At 42.8% G+C, this 17,435-nt stretch overlaps 1 protein-coding gene across 2 annotated transcripts in view; it reads right to left on the bottom strand.

Annotated features, from left to right (window-relative positions):
• Positions 1 to 17,435, bottom strand: part of LOC119655585 (nuclear transcription factor Y subunit alpha) — a 129,248-nt gene that overhangs the window by 55,005 nt on the left and 56,808 nt on the right. For both annotated transcript variants that reach the window (XM_038061528.1, XM_038061527.1), the window contains exon 3: positions 5,060 to 5,140. In XM_038061528.1, coding sequence (XP_037917456.1) covers positions 5,060 to 5,140 — 81 coding nt within the window. The remainder of the gene's footprint in view (positions 1 to 5,059; positions 5,141 to 17,435) is intronic.

Below are 17,435 nucleotides of genomic sequence, written 5' to 3'. Positions count from 1 at the left end.
CTAGAGGCGTCTGGTCTAACGATTGTGGAGGAAAAAGCGCCGTAAAAGAAATTATGCTTGCAAGCCGGTCATCAAATACTTGGGAGTGATGATAGACGCGAATCTCAGTTATAAGCAACACCTGCAGTATGAAAGTATCGCCCTGACAAGAATGATGCCGAACGTGGGTGGGCCACGGTATGCTTCCAGGTTGCTTATAGCTACGGTAGTGAGCCCGATCCTGCTCTATACAGCTCCACGTTGGGAAAAAGCATTGCAGGTCATATGTAACACTTACAAACTGAGTGCCGTTTACAGGAGAATAACCTTAAGAGTATGCTCTGCTTTCAGGATTGGAGTATTATGCTTATGACAGACGGACAGACAAACAGTAATCCCTCTATTTTTTTGACAGTGGAAATCTTTAGAAGACGTTACCTTTGTCACACCGCTGTGTGTGATTTTTACCCACTAAAACCACTCTGCTAAGTGGAGCCACCATAAGTTATTACATTAGGGTTAGTGCACTCTAGCTTGGCCCCGTTTCCCTTATCCGCGCTCTTCGTAACCCAATGCCCGGCCTGCTCTGCCTTTCCCAGTTTGCTCTTGATTGATTCGATCATAGAGTTCATCGCATGTCAATCCTGCTGTGGTGCGTAGTTTTGATGATACAAATTCCCAAGCCCATGACCACTGTGGTAAGAGTAAGGGGGCAGAGTTCAGCGGCTCAGGTCTTTAGTAGAGCTAGCCTGTGGCATTCACGAAGGAAAGCAGCTCTCCCACCCTACAACTAGAGTTCTCCTTGAGGTCCTGCGAGACAGAGCGGGTTGTAAGGTTTACCAGGTCAGGCAGTAAGCTTCCCTATAGGACAGTGCCCCATGTAGACCGCCATAATCTTGCGTTTGGCACAAGAGCTCTTGCGATTGGATTTTGTTATAGGCGGATCAAAGCCACCTTGACTTGGCGTAATAGTGAGCCTTCGCCATCTGAAGTTCGCAGTTGCTAAGCAGTAAAAGTAGTTTGCGGTTAGGCCAGCCCGCCAGCCTGCTCATTCCCCTCTACGCTCCTGTGACGGGAAACACAGAGGAGAGTGACTTTGAGCGGGCCAACTAGACTGCAGTGCTTCACCAGCTTGGCGGATCTCACCACTGAAGACCTTAGTTGTTGAGGCTCAAATCATGCCTCAGCCATCCACAGGCTGCTAGTATCGCCAGTACTTTCGCTTGGAATACACTGACAAATCCAAAGAGATTTTACGAGTCGCCTATGCTATCTGTCTCCCAGAAACTTTCCGCACCGACTTCTCAGACCATCTTTGATCCCTCGGTGAAAACTATTGTATTACAGCCTTGGAACCGATCTTCCACTCTGTTCGTAAAGTTTGGCGTAGTTCTTAGGGAATGCCTAGAGTTTGAGGTACTGCGTCAATGATGTTACTATCGTAGTAAGGGTTCGCTGTCCAGCATTCGGACTTATGTAGTCTGACAGCACTGCACGCTAAAGGTATTTAATGTGGAGGTCCAGGAGGAGGAAGCATATGAGCGCATTGAGAGCATCTGTCGGGGCAGACTGCAGAGTTCCGGTTAAACCTGTACACGCGATTATTTGATTCCTATTAGGCTTCGTTCTATTAAACTTTTTGTTCAGCGCTTGCCACCACACAATAGAACCGTACGTTACATGCTCGATCGGAGACCCTGTTACGTCACAAAGGACTTGGAGGCGTATACAGACCTTTTTAACATTCAGTTCTATTTCTTATCTTCAATTTAACTGAGGACCTAGAATCACATCCAGATGCTTTACATTGGAGGTATTTTTGCTCAGTTAGTCCCGGGAGGTGGAATTCGAGTAAATAGCATCACTTTCGTTATGTTTGGATTGATGCCGAGTCCGCATCTTTTCCAATGCTCCTTTTTTCCCCAGTAAGTGTTAATCCAGAACTCCCTAAGTGAGCCCTTGCAGCACTGATTGTTTCACATGTATATGATTCTGCATATTCTAGATGCTTTGCGACCACAGTCAGTGTTATATCCGTGGCTTCCTCCGGAATCGGAAGATTAAGTACATAGTTCTACATAATGTTCTTGAATACTGTCCGGAGTACGGAGTCCTGTACAAAACCCTCGGCGATAGCGTACTCCTGGCCTACATCGTTGGTGCCATATTACACCGTTCGCCGTTGTAAATAGCTATCAACAATAGTAGTGAGATAGTTGGGAATACCAATCTTCCTTTCCGTAGAAGATTCCAATTGACTAAATTGAACGCATTTTTCACGTTCAGGGTGATCACCACGCAAAATTTTCTAATTCTATGAACTGCGTCTTAGGCCAAGCCAGTAACCAATTTAATGGTACCAATGGTTAATCTGTCCGGACAGCTGAGTGGTTAGAGCACAAGGCTGTCGTACGGAAGTTCGCGGTTCAAATCTCTCTGGTGGCAGTGGGGTTTGTACTAGCTTCTCTTCTTACAAATTTCCGGGCTCAGATTTCATAATACCTGCTTGAATTGTGTCGTGGCTAGCTGAGATTTACCAGAGCTGTATCTTTTTGGAAAGCGTGCGTTTGGATAGCTCTTGGACACGTGTGCACATGGATCTCACACCGAAAACGGGCATGCGCAGCCGTGTAGCCTTTTATGCCTGCAACAAGACCTTTGCAAGGAAATGGGGTTTTCGACCGAGGATGGTTCTCTGGATGTTCACAGCCGTAGTGCGTTCTATCTAAGGTACGGTTCTATTTTGTGGTGGCAGGCGCTGAGCAAGAAGTACAATAGAACGGTGCTACTGAGGTTCTGCAATCCTGCCTGGCAGACACTCTCAATGTACTCCTACACGTCCCGCCAAGGCGTAGGCATTAAGTACGCTGTAGCGCGCAATGCTGTCAGACTGCGGGAGTTCAGATGCTAGACAGCGAAGCCCTACGGTCATAGTCACATCAGACGAGTATCTCAGGGACTTTGTTCATTCCCCACGGACTACGCCACATGCAAGCCAAATTTCACGAGAAACTTTGTCTTTTTAACCAGGACGGAGTGGAATTCCGGTGGCGTGTTGCAAGATTATGACATAATCAAAGAGGATCAGTGGAGTTGGTCCGGCAGTTTTGTTGGATACACATAGTGTCTCCGAGTCGTATGGTCTCTCAGGGTTCACCAGTGTATTACCAACGAAAGTACTGGCGATACTGGAAGCTTGTCGATGGCTGGGGCATGATCTGAGCCACATGCGTAACATAGCTATTTTAATCAAGAGCCAAGCGGCAATTAAGACCTGTTATTCACCGGCGGCATCTTCCTGGCAGAAATACGCTGAATAGTTCGGGCAGCACACTCAAGGTTTCCTTCTTCTGGGTTCCCGGTTATGGGAACGTAGTGGGGAATCAGCGGGCGAGCGTTCCGCTGACTACTATTGAGGGTGGAATTTGCTCATACTACTTAGCAATCGCGAACTTACGGAGATTAGGTAAACCATTCTTTGAGGACTTCTGACAGCTTCTTCTATCTATCTTCCACCATGCCGGGACCAGAAGGAGCAATAGAAGTGTGTTCTCACTGACCATAATTTACTAGCTGGATACATATTTAGAATAGGGATTTTTCAAGATGATACGTGTTCACTCCGTAATGAAGCAGAATTGACAAAACATTTTCTACCGTATATGATTGCCTCACCAATGGGTGCATCAGGCGTTGGATTTTTGCTGCTAATGTGCTCCAATTGCAATAGTATCCTAACATTCACTAGTGGAAATTCTCGGATACATACATAAACGAATGCGGGATATTCCGTGAGACCAAGGAGTCTAGTACAATGGATCACTACGGTCTGAGTGCTCAGAAGCTTTACCTCTCCCCCCACCTCATACACATACATAAATAGTATTGCAAACTTAGGATCGTTACAAGAATTTCAGGATTGCTTATGAGAGTATGTATCTTTGGAGAATATTTTGAGATTCCAATCTAATCTTGAATACAGACTTGCTATATTCCTACAAGAAGGCTTATAACGTTATAGAAGACAAAATTAGAGATTCATCACCCAGGTTGGCACATGCGAAGGGGGTCAATATTATCTAGAATCCATTTTTTCCTGCAATTTCGAAGCTGTATGGGAGCAAGTGGTTTCACTTGGTAGTCGTAAAGTTATCTTACACCTAAGTAGGAAATATTCCCACAAAGGTTCGATAATAAGGTTCTGTCTACTCATTGTGTTTTCTGTAAAAGACTTTTAACTGTTTAGTTTCCTGAAGAAATGGCATTACAAGAAAAATGCAAACACTTTATGGCTTACCACGAAGATTTTGCATTGCGGCTAGCGCGAGATGTTAATGTACCAATAAATTTGATCTTCTTCACTACGCTGCGACTGTAAGGCTATTGCAACCGCAATTTAAAGTGGCATTGACTTTACAGTGTGGCTAATGACGATGCAGAGTCATTAATGATTTCAGATGTAATGTGGCCTTTCTCTAATTTACGTTAGTAATGACACAGGTGCGTATTGATAATTTATCCGAGAAAAAATAGGCTCTATTTGCTCGCCATCTGCTATCTGGGTAACGAAAACTATGAACATATTCGGTGTACTGGGTTTGGAGGCCAAGAAAATTATGAGAACGTCCCCATTACGTCCGAAAATGAATGTTGGCTTAGTTCTAGGAGTATCCGAGTAACTCCTTATGATAAGACTCGCATTATTTGAATAATATGTACTATATGTTGTGTATTAAAACATCTCCAACTCAGAGATCTCTAGCTACTATGTATGTACCTTGGGTAAAAGAAGAAGTAGCAGATGGAAAGTTAAATGACTTCCTATTACGAAAAACACCATTATGCTCATCACTTTTTCTTATAAATCTAATGCTTCATAGAAGCCGCAAGACAATCCTATGTACATTGGAGATCGACGGATGGAAGGCTCTTATCAAAGCCTATTGCCTATTCCGCAGCTTAGAAGTCAGAACATCGACAGAGATTAGTGAGAATTGTCCGTGTTCTGTGTATGCGCACACTTAGTCTTCAAATGGTAACTAATCTAAGAATGATGGAAGAAACTCTCGTGGTTACTTACTGTTTGTGGTCTCGCGGCGTGGATGATCTTCTACCACGACCACTGGCACAGCTGTGACAATCTTACAGTCTGGTAAATGACCTGCAATTAAAATAGATTGAGTTAGCTTGTGCTACAGAAAACTTAAGTAGATGAGATCGAGATAAATTAATGGTAGAAAGGCAAGATGATAGTATAAATGCAAATCAGTTTGAAATAGTTGGAAATTCTAGATTGCAGTATTGATAGCATCTTTGAAAGGTTTTTACGATTTTGTTGCATAAATTAACTTTGGCATTTGTAGCAGTACGCTCGCAACTACATCGTTGATTGTTGGGATTTTGTAACAAAGTTTTGGTCTTCCTTCCGGCGATTATTGGAAAAGAATACTTTTGGCAAAGTAGGGATGAACCCGTTATCATAAATGCGGCCACAGACGTACTTGGTTCCAACCGCAAAAAGAGTCAAAATGGCTGCTTAGACGATGGATGTAAGCTAGCAACGGAATGGAAGTACCGAGTGATATTACTTTCTCAAAGGTCGTGGGCACGCGTAGAGACTTGTCACGAACTCCGGCGAGCGGAGAAGTCACTTCACAGACGGAAAAAGGAAGCTTGGCAGAACCAACAGGTGCGTGAACTGCGAAGGATGAAGCCTTACACACCTCGACGCTCATCCTGCCGAGACAAAGAGGGAAATCGGATTTCCAACAAATGGCATATTGGCCAACTGAAGACGACGGACAAATACTGCCACCACCAAGAATAGAAGAAAGAGTCCGTGCAACTTATCGGCTTTAAAATCAAGTCGCCAGGATCCGATGGAATTACAGCGGAATTGTTAAAACATGGAGGCGACCAATTACAACAAGCGGTTCATCAACTGATGCTCAAGGTGTGGGACAGCGATTGGCATTATCTGTCTCATACATAAAAAAGGAGATATCACGCAGTACAGCAATTATAGAGGTATCACGTTGCTGAGTACCATCTATAAGACCTGCTCCGCTATCTTGCCAGGTCGGATAGCCTCATATGTCCAAAACATCATTGGAGCATACCAAAGAGGCTTCACTCCAGGCAAATCAGCAACAGATCAGATTTACTGTCTGCGGTAAGCGATGAAAAAACTGTTGGAATATGGACATTAGTTGGACTATCTTTTCATCGACATTAAGGTCGCCTTTGACAGCATAGTCAGAGTAAAACTGTACGCGGCCATGGGAGGATTCCACCGCGCTCGAGAGAAGAAACTTACATAAGTCAGGTTGTGGATAAAATCCGGTTGAATAGGTTGCGGTGGGCGGATCACTTAATCCGTATGGATGAGGATGATCCAGCCCGAAAAGTCTATAAGGATATTGCCCTCATGGTAGAAAAAGAAAACGAGGCAGACCTTGCCTGAGATGGAACGATGGCGTAAGCCAGGACGCCAAGCAGCTTTACGCCCAAAATTTGGTGGACCTCGGTGGAAAACCGGGATGTCCGGAGTTCTGTTGATGATAATGATGAGGGATGAACCTGGAGCTAAGCGATAATGAAAACTCAAACCAAGATGGGAGTACCGTTCAATGCAAAACCTGTACTCGGTGTTTACGGCGCGGTCAGTCGGAAAGTATAGTACAATACCTCCCATAATGGGAAGAACTGGAAAACTGGAAACTTCAGCTACAAAGGAGAAAGGAGGATTACTTGACCGAACCTTCTCTTCAACCTCTACCAGGAAAAGCGGAAGAAAGGAAGGCTGGTGATGGGGATATAACTGGTTAAATTCCGGTATCTGGAAACAGATCCATGCAGCCCTGAGACCGTCAGCCTGGGAGTGCTCTCAGTCGATAACAACGGTAGCCACCGCGCATTGCTACATCACTAAATGTGGCGATATGCAAAGAAATTGGACCTAAAGAAGCGGAACTTTCGGCGGAAGGCAAACTTTTCAGGCTACACTTATAGCTATAAGCATAAAGGTTACTCAGATTAACTTGCGGCATGCCAAAGCGTCTTCTTATTTATCCTTCCAAAATTGCAGTACCGTCCTTATTTTATTTCTAGCCCAAGAGCCGTGGCTTTGTTTTAACAAAATTTTCGATATTGGATCAGTAAAGAAGACCAGGATCTTCTCCGATGAAAGATCCTCCAGGCTGAGTGTCGAGGGTTGCCTCTAATTGTCACCTTATGTCAAAATTAGAGGCAACTATGCTGAGACAATTATGTTTCTAGGATCTTGTTGCGGTCAACTTGTAACTTACCATATATCAATCATAGGAAAAGTTAGCAGATTAACCTGTGCTTACTTTCCCTATGATTCTTTGCGCCCTGCGCTGACGCAAGAACTAAGAGATCGGTTAGTATATGTAGAATTAAGTGGCTTTGAACTCTTAATAGGTTGTGATGCGACCGCTCAGGATATTTGTTGGGGCTGTATCTAATGGCAGTTGGCGCCGCAGGTATGGACTTTCGGTTTATCCAGATGGAATTACGATGGTATTATTTACAAAAAGGAGAAAACTGGATGGGCTTTGTCTCCCAGAGATGAGGCGCACCACCCTTCAATTCTTCGAAGAGTGAAATATCTGAGAGCCACTCTAGATGAAAAGCTCCTTTGGAACAAACATGTAAAGGTAAAGATGAAACGAGCTCTCAATGCGCAGCCCTTGGATACATTTATCTAAAGCAATGCAAAGAGAGTACCTCATAGACTAAATCGCTTAGATATATGGGGGAACAACGAATGTGGTGGGGACAGGACACTGGCGGAACTAAATCCAGTTCTTACAATAGCTTCTGATTCTCGGGTTCTCATACATTTGTCTGGTAGAAGATATGAAGTTACTCTGGAACGTAAAGAGAACTGGGAAGTCCCAGAGGAATGCGTGGCGAGATATACGGAAGTCTTCTATACCGAACTTACTTGAGTACCTAGTCACTGCGGTGTAGAGGGAAATGAAATCTCAGATGCCTTAGCAAAAGAGGGTTCAACCTCCCACATGCCGGGAGCGAAACCAGCAGTTGGAATATCATCAGTATTGGGAAACGCTGCCTTTATAAACTGGGAACAAGCTTCCCAAAATGACAGGTGACAGAGCTTAAATGCTGCTAGATACAACAGACTTTTCCTGTCAGAACCTAAGCAGGAAGACTTGCAGGAGAATTGTAAATATTGTTAAAGGCTATAATTCACTAGTTGGACATACGTTCAAAACAGAAATTGTTGAAGATGATACACGTTCCTCCCGCCATGAGGAAGCGGAGTCCATGGAGCATTCTCTATGCGAATGCCCTAGCTATGGACTCATCACACAGCAGGTCTTTGGTGCTACTCTGCAAGAAACTCGATGGTCTGGTATTAAAAATTGCGACATAGGGCGCGAACGCGGTAACAATGGCTACAAACTTCTTTATTTCGGTAGCCCACATACTTAATACGGTGCATCACCATCTCAGAGGGTTTCCGTGATGCCATTAAAGAAGTCGAACAATTTGATGATCGGCTGATGAAGCTCACCCTTATGTCAGCTGATCGTACTATTCACTGCTCCACCGCGTACGCACCACAGACAGGTCGACTTGATGCCGAGAAAGATGCCTTCTGGCAACTTCTCGATGAAAAGACCTGTAACGTGCCTGCTGATGACTATATCATCATTGCCGGCGACCTTAATGGTCATGTGGATGAAAAGGCAGACGGTAACAGGTCCCATGGGGGAAAGGGCTTTAGAGCGCTCAATGAGGGTGACGGGCGTATAATCGATTTTGCGGACACCCATCACTTTGTACTTATGAATACATGGTTCATTAAAAGATTGTTTCATCTTCCTACATTTTATAGTGAGAACAGTAAAATGCAAATCGACCGTCCTGCGAATTAAGCCACCGATAGAACAGCGTGAGGAACGCACTAGCTCGCTGCGTATTAAATGATGGCGATTTCGTGAGAAGAAAGAAGAAATAATCTCACTTACGCAATTATCAACCGTTACGAATGTGGGAGAATCGTAGAACCAAATAAAAGACACGATCCACAAAGCGGGCTTTGCAACCCTCGGGGGTGTGAAAGGAAACGCCTCTACCACAAGTTTCTCGACGATAAAATGCTCACCAATTGGTAAATTTGTAAGAATGTCAACCGGGAAGCAAAGAAAGCGATTGGTGTCACCTGAGTGGCCCATTACAAAGATCTTTAGGATAAACTCGACATTCGGGATGGCGAGAGGGATCTGTATCGATTTGTGAAAGGCCAAAACGAACGCACACAGGATATCGAATACTTCTGTTGCGTCAATAGCAAGAATGGTACATTGCTTACCAGCCGTCGAGCCGTGATGGATAGATGCCGAGAGTATTTCCGGCAGATTTCAACTGAAGAATTTGTTCAACCTCTACTTCTACAATCATTGACGTTTGGAACAGTTGCAGAAACACCGCGAGAAACATCGCTCTCTTTAGATTGCTTTTCTGGATTTTGGAGCGTTTGCTCGTGTCCCGCACGACCTCATCTGGAATGCTCTACGACAACACTTGAGCGCTGGGTTCAATTGCTCTAGCACGATCCGAAAAGTAAAGTTCGAAGTGTGGCGGGTGTATTAAAACCGCTTCGTGTCTCTGTTGGTGTTCATCAATCCTCTTTGTTCTTGTTATGGACACCGGGGACATCCAACGTCCAGCGCCCGATACACTGTTTTATGCAGATGACGTTTTCCTAGCGTCTAATAGCAAAAATGGTCTCCAGCAACTTGCCCAGAAATGGAATAATCGCCTCATGCAACACCGTCTCAGTTTGAATCTGAATAAAGCGGAATTATTATTGTCAGCGGTAGTGACCTGCCCAGAACTGAGCGATTTAAATATCTCGGATCAATGCTATCAGTCAATGGAGAATTGCGTTGTGAAATTGCTTCACGCATTAACGCAACCTGGATAAAGTTGCGTTCCAAAACTAGTTTTCTTTGTGATCGACGTGCCAACGAACGTCTCAAATCTAAAATTTATAGCAATGTCGTCCATCCTGCCGCTCTCGATGGTTCTGAGTCTTGGTCGACTATAAAAAACAATGAACGGCATTTTGCAGTAATGGAGACGAAAATGTTGCGTAGCCCAACGCCGAAGCTGCTTGAAAGGTTTGTAAAAAGGATACTGACGGTTTTGTCCAGGGAAGTGGCAACCAACCAAGCAATCCTGCTCAGGGAGTAGCGTTCCGAGGCTGGTTTTAGATGTTGAGCGCCCATTCATATAGATCCGTAAACACGATATGAGTATGAATACTAGCCGATACGAAAATCGACATGTTTAAGTCTAAACTAGGAAAAGCCAATTTTTTGTTTAAGGATTAAAGAAGTCCTGAGTACACATCTACTTAATAACGGACAGGACGAATGCAAAGAAACTTTCTCTGTCTTGCGTGACATCTGGGGCTATGCATTCAAGTTTAAAAAAAAGACACTGACGGTCGAGCGACATCTGAGACTACTTCGGTTCCCAGGGCAGAGGAGAGGAATCGTCTGATCAGTTAGCTCTTGACTCGCTTGGAATTGGGTGAAGTCCCAAGACGCTATATATGTCAAATTTCTCCCGAATGAGACTACCTTCTTGTACTGGGGTACCTTTTGTCGCCTCCTTTTTTGGGTGTCGAAGCCGCTTTAGTCGGAGAGGGACCCGTTTTCAGTTTAAGAAGAAATCGCTCCTATCAATATTTTCCAAAGCGTTTCTTATTTTATGTACTAGCTGTAAGAAGAAGGATTGGATGGATAAGTCGAGGTTAAATCATCCTCATCTGGAAAAATCTGGAAGAATTATTGAGAAACAGATACATGTCCGTTGAGTGAAATATTTTAAACTAAAATGTAGCATCTCAACGGTGAAAGAAAGTTAACTTCTCGAAAAGCCCTAGGAGGTAACACTAGTAACGGGCCAGGCTAGGCATACTGACCGACAGCTACCAACTCTTCTATGGTTCCTGGCCCCGTAGTTAACTATCCACCAAAAATAATCAATTTGGAACTTTAATGAGACTTTTGCTATCAGGCACCGATTAATTAGATATTCTAGATGAATGCTTTATTTAAATCGGCCTTTCACTATCCAAACAATTTGATGATATTCCGATCCAGCATTACTAGTTTTATGCAACTGGGTTATACGAATTTATTAGCATGATTTTTGTAATCTTGACAATGAAAATTCAACCACGTCGTCATATAAAGAAGAAATAGTTCCACAATCGTGGGTGCATATTTCCTCATAATGAGCGCATAATAACTTCACACTTACTGCTTAAGTAAATTATTAACGCTCTAGTTACGGATAATCACCTATGAGCTGTCTCCATTATCCATCAGTAGACATTTGTTTGGTAGTTGGAGTACTTCGAAATATGTGTAGTGCAGATAGTGTCAGAATTTGAGTTAAATATTTGTTTTAAAAAAAAGTGGGAAGAGGTTCACTGTCCAAAAAGTACCAAAAAGAAGACAATTTTGCGAACAAAAATAAGAAGATGCCTCACTAAACTGTTGTAATTGTAAATCGTAAATGTAGTAGTTTTACGGGCGTGAATTCTATCTTGTTAAAAGGATCAAATTTTCAGATTTGATAGAAACATAAGACCTATTCAAATTCGTGTTTGCTACTTTCCTCGACTGGTCCTGGTGCAAAATATATTTGGAAAGGGACCTTCACTCATTTATGGATTGTTTCACTTTCATTATCACATTATCATCATATTGAATGCTATGCAGATGAAAACTCCGCAGCGGTGGGAAATCAGAAAATCGTGCCCAAATATTTATGATCCAGCGGGATTCAAAGTCGCTGCAATGAAAATAGTAAACTGAGAAAATCTAGATTACTAAAGACAGGAACTACCTAATTCACAACAACTACTGAGTGGCTTTAAACAAAATGAGAGCTGCCTTTAATAGAGAAACTCCGGAACTTTATCACACACTGAAGCTCCTGGAAGATCAGTGAAGAGGAGCTGTGGAAAAAGTAGGTTGCAGCGGGAGTGTATGCCCAGTCGTTTGGGGCTTAGGAATGCAATAAAATTCTTCCCTGTTTGTCGTAAGAGACGACTAAAAGGGATAAAAATGTCTGGGCTAGCTACCTGCAAATTTTGAAACTTTACTGCTACCGAAATGTCAACGACGTCTCGGACAGGGACTAACCTCATGCCGAAGACTTTTGGCTATCGAAAACGAAATACGAATGGTTTCTGGAATGTGCGCACGTTTCTCGACAACAATAGCGAGGGTCTCTCATTTTTGCCAACTCGAAGGGGAATTCCAACGATCAAAGCTGGACATTCTGGGGCTAAGCGAAGTAAGATGGTGGCACTCTGGAGAGTACTTTTCTTTGAGCTGACTGGCAGCAGAAGCGACTCCAGTGTCAGGTTGTTTCTGACGGCTATCGCAAGGTGCGGTCTCTTAGCCCGGAAGCCGGTATCTAACAGACTTCAGATTGGAAGATTCCGCTCCAGGTTAAGGAGCATTAGAATTGTACAGGCTCTGCATCAACGGAGATTTCTGATATAGTGGAGAAGGATGCTTTCTACTAGCAAATACACGCAGTTCAAGAGGTTTCCCAAAGGTTTGAGATTGTGATCGTGGTGGGTGATCTGAGTAGCAAAGTGGGCTCTAACAACACCTTGCTCGGAAATGTGAAGTCGGGAGCACATTGATGGTACATTGTTCGAGCATTAGCCTGTCGTCGAAAATGCTCTTTATTTGAGTGCTACGCAGGACGTTGCCCACGTCATAAGATCTTCTTGGGTGCTACGCATGTCGTTGGCCACGTCTCGAAGGGGCATCATAAGATCTTGTTGATTGAGAAATCGTGGAAGCGGATCGATGAACGGATTTGGTTGAAGGCTATATTGGACGCTGCGAGTGATGACGGGAGTGACGCGTTCGGACTACGATACCGAGGGAAAGCGGAAAGTTCAGCGCAGTGCGTGCCCTGGTAAAAGGGAGTTTGATAATTATTTCAGAAGCGCATACCACATGACGAAAGAACTCGCATATCTTTCGACGATCCTGTGAAGGGCGTTAATTTTCATCTTCTCACCTACGATGACGAGCCACTGTCGCAAGATAATGGCTAAAACAAGCCTTGAACACATTAAAGAACATCTCGAAAACTTAATCAACAGAGAACAGCTTGGTTTCTTCTCTGGATTCTCCAGTATTGGCCACCTTAACACTCTACGGATCATTTTGGAACAGTTCGTGAACAGCGAGCGTACTTGGTAGTCGTATTTTCCCCATCTGCATTAAGGGGCAGAGCATCGAAAGCTTTGATCGATTTATATATCTAGGAAGCATGGTTTCTGCCGATGTTGGCTTCAAACTGGTTGTTGCCTAACGCATTATCAGCGCAAGTTCTGTTTTCGCTGCATTGCCTAAAATCTGGAAATGTAGTCATCTCATTACAGAGATTAAGTTGAGACCACCCTGTGCTAGCGTTCTCTGTGTGTTGTTATATGGAAGTAGTACATGGAAAGTGATGCCTATAGCCACTTAAAAGCTTCAAGCATTCGGAATCACCTATCTTCCACGTATCCTCGGAATACGCCGGCCTGAAACTATTATCATACAAACGAATAATTGGATAGGCACATGGGACTACCGCTACTGCTGGCTACACCATTCCCCTCCTCGACAGGAGGTACACGCTATTTATATCGATTTCCCCAAAGCCTTTAATACCGTTTATCACAATTTCCTTGTCTTCAAATTAACAATAAACAAAATGAAACTATTTCGGCCATCGATACACTCAAGTGGACAAAATTGCTAGAATTGACGGTTTCTCCTTGGAAATGTCTTTTGCAGTGGCTGGCGAGTGGGTTGCCTTGGCCCAGAACAGTAAGGGGCAGTGTGTGCTTCTGTAATACTCCATGAGCGGAATATACCCTGTGTGTTGGGGCTTTAGAATATACTTAAAGTCTTCCCTGCTTATCACAAGATGCCACTAAGGACATTGGTACCGAAACGTCAACAACGTCTCGGATGGAGTCTCACCCCACGCTAAAGACCTACGTAGAAGAGGAGTTCTAGAGAAACTTATAGTTTTAATCAATGTAACATATGATGGTGTTAAATGTAAATGCATCGAGGTAAAATCTCAGAGAAATTGGAGGTCCAAAGAGAAGTCCCTTTTGTCATCGATATTATTTCTTCTAGTTATTAGTGATGTCCTTCATGGCGTTTTGCCTGGAGGATGTGGAGAAGTTGGATGGACTAAAAACCTCAACTACTCTGATGACATCTGTTGATTCTCTCACTGGATCATGGACCTTGGCTAACACCAACAAAACCAGTGCCCCGGGTCATCGTAGTCTCGCTGTCTGCATTGCTGGGCAGGGTATCGAACCTCTGTCGGCGGTGGAATCGAACTGAATGCTGCATGACGGATTACAGGGCTAGATATGCTTTCGCTGTCTTGGCTAAAATCTGGAAATACGGTTAACTCAACACCAAGATCAAGTTGAGACTGTTCGTGGGCCCCTGTTTGCGTCGTATCATCGCAGTGTACTGTCTTGATACTATCACAAAAGATGAGTGTAGTCGGCGCACAGGCTTGGCACTCGTATGCACTTGATCGTAAGGTGAAAGTGGCAGTGGATAGGATACGCCATTCAGTAGAATCTACTCTTTCCAAATGACCGACGAGTGGGTCATACCAAAGGTTCCTGGTGCAGAACAGTAGAGAAGGAATACAGGCGTCTCAGGAATTTGTGGGAGGAGCTGCACATTTCAGATAGCTGCCAACGATGGCGCTTGGGTGTAAATGGCGTTTTTCTTAAATTTGAAGACTCTCTTTGGATTTAATTCGTTTCGCGTTCGAAATTTTGCTGGCCACCTTATCTCTATATGTTGCTAGCGAAGAGATGAGATGGTTTACGACAGAGTTTCCCTCACATCTGAAGTGGCTGATGTTCAAACCTTTTTATTCCGTCTGCAGTTTCATTTTAGGGATGGATTGGGGAGTCATAGAACCATTGTGCAACATTCGTCAAAGTCAGGAAGAATCTATTGGGAAGAAATTAATTGTTGCCTACTTCCTCCAATCCAGCTTTGGAACCTCTGATATTATGCGATTCCTATATTTGTCTTGCCCGGTATTCATTTACACAGGTACATAAATAATTTCGTTAACCAGTTCCTTAGTCTGACTCATTTAGGGATGCAAATATTAATGCGACAGAGAAATCGCCAATCGATTTAAATAGCCTTTTAAATAATATTATCAACGAACCCTGTCATACTGGGTGGATTAAGTCGTGAAATTCCCTTAGCCTGTGGAATCGCGACACTTCTTGCTTCTTTGATTACTCAACTGATACATTCTCTTCAACGGTCCGTCCTTCGGCTAGAATAAAATGCATAATTCGTGGTCAATAAATTATTTACCACTTCTTGTACACGATCTTCTGCCGCTTGTATTCTCCTTTGTGATTCACTAGCGAGGAATGCTAGCCACTTACTTATTCCTAACAGTGGGAGAGAACGTGTACACGTCTGACCATAAAATATCTTCAGTTGTGATGATTTTAATTATTCAGACGTAATTCAAGATCTTTTGGAAAGGCTTCTGCTCCAAAAACGCTTTCCACATCGGAAATAACCAACATTTTTGTAAATGATATTCGCCATTTAATTTGAAATCCAATAACTTTTACATTTATAATTCAATGTTAGTGCCATGAGATACTCCGGGGCTCACCAAAGTGTGACATTTTTTTCGGCTCCAATGTGTTTTGATTGGATCAGTTCAAGATTTTGTATTGGGAAGATGATTATTTTTGAATGCAAAAATTTTGGTGACCGTTTGAGGAAAAGATACGCCTCGCAATTTAGTTTTGAATAAATTATAAATATTCATTCATGTCAGCACTTGACCACCATTTAGCGACAACGGACTCTATAACTCAATGCCTAAATTCGACACTGACTCAAATGGTATCAGGTTGTGACAATTTGTATGAGTTTTCACTTCCACCCAAAGTGGATTACGCCTAAACGTAAGTGGATTATGTTTAGTTGATGCTAATCACTGAACCTTAAATGATCAGTTTGTGCTAACAATAATTGAATTTTATTGAGTTGGGGTCATTCCTGGAAATCCGAAAAAGGCAAAAAAGTAATTTCCTAACTTTTATGAATACTCTTCTTGTATTTATAGAAAAAAACTGGTCTATTCAAGTTTAAAACGTCTGTTTTGCACAAACCAAAAGAGGTGGCCATTCGTTGAGGTAACTTGTGGTAAAGTTAACCTACATCTGAAATTGGATTTAAATGAAAAAAATTGTCATACATCCGAAGATTCATCAAATAATTGAATGCTTAGTTTATTATATCACACTCCTTTTCTTTTCCATTATGTACGAGATTTATTGTTCAAATCATCCCCAATCATAATCAAACATTGCGCAGTTACTGTAACGCCAAAATTAAACAAGGCGGAATACCGGAAGCTGAGCGCTTCAGGTATAAAGGTTTTCTGTTCATCTTATGTGAGCAACTCTATGAACGTTTTTCCGTTCATATGTATATATGTACATACAAGGGTGGAAAATATTCCGTCATATATTACCAAACAAAATATGCATATGTCTATGCATATTAAAGACATGAATATTGTGCACAAAATTGATCTAACGCATCTTCACGCATTTCGACATTAAGGTCGAAACAAAACAGCGCAGGGAGACCGCTGTCAAATGAAGTTCATTACAGGGACTTGTATGAAGCAATATACAACAAGTCCGATGCACTCCGATTTAAGTTCGGAAAAGTGAACTTCTGCGGTGCGTGACAGATAATAGTTTGTTGACAGTTCACGTCATTTGCAATATGGCGGTGCTTTTCGTTTTCGACAGTTATTGTTGAATGTAATTAATTTGAATGAACTCGTTTTGAGAAGTGCGGAAAGCACTATTTGCGTGGCAAGTACTAATTATTAATGCCACTTGTATTAGTCCCGTCGCTTCCATTCACAAAAATTGAATTTAAGGCGGAGGTGTGTGCAGGCTTAGTGGCATTTAATTGTATGATTTTCATAACATAAAATACAGGATGAGATGCACAAACTAATTGCACCAATTAATTGCATAAACTTGAAGATTATCACCTACGTGAATATTTCTCACCAATTTTCGTGATAATCGGTCCAGCCTTTTCCGAATAAATCGAGTGTGACAGACAGACAGACGCCGATTCCATTGTAATAAGGTTTTGCTTCACACAAAACCTTAAAAAGACGACTATGTCCACGCAACATCTTATCTACTTTATGTTTTAAACCTCATCAGGGTCTTTTTGGTTACGTTTCGTAATCATTCTGGGGGCAGTTTGATGTAGATTGTCTGGTTGACCGTGCTTCGAAAGTTGGTCCAACTGAAGTAA

This window comes from Hermetia illucens, chromosome 4, assembly GCF_905115235.1.
Source record: "Hermetia illucens chromosome 4, iHerIll2.2.curated.20191125, whole genome shotgun sequence".
Lineage (NCBI taxonomy): Eukaryota > Metazoa > Arthropoda > Insecta > Diptera > Stratiomyidae > Hermetia > Hermetia illucens.
This window is presented reverse-complemented; position numbering and strand designations above follow the sequence as displayed.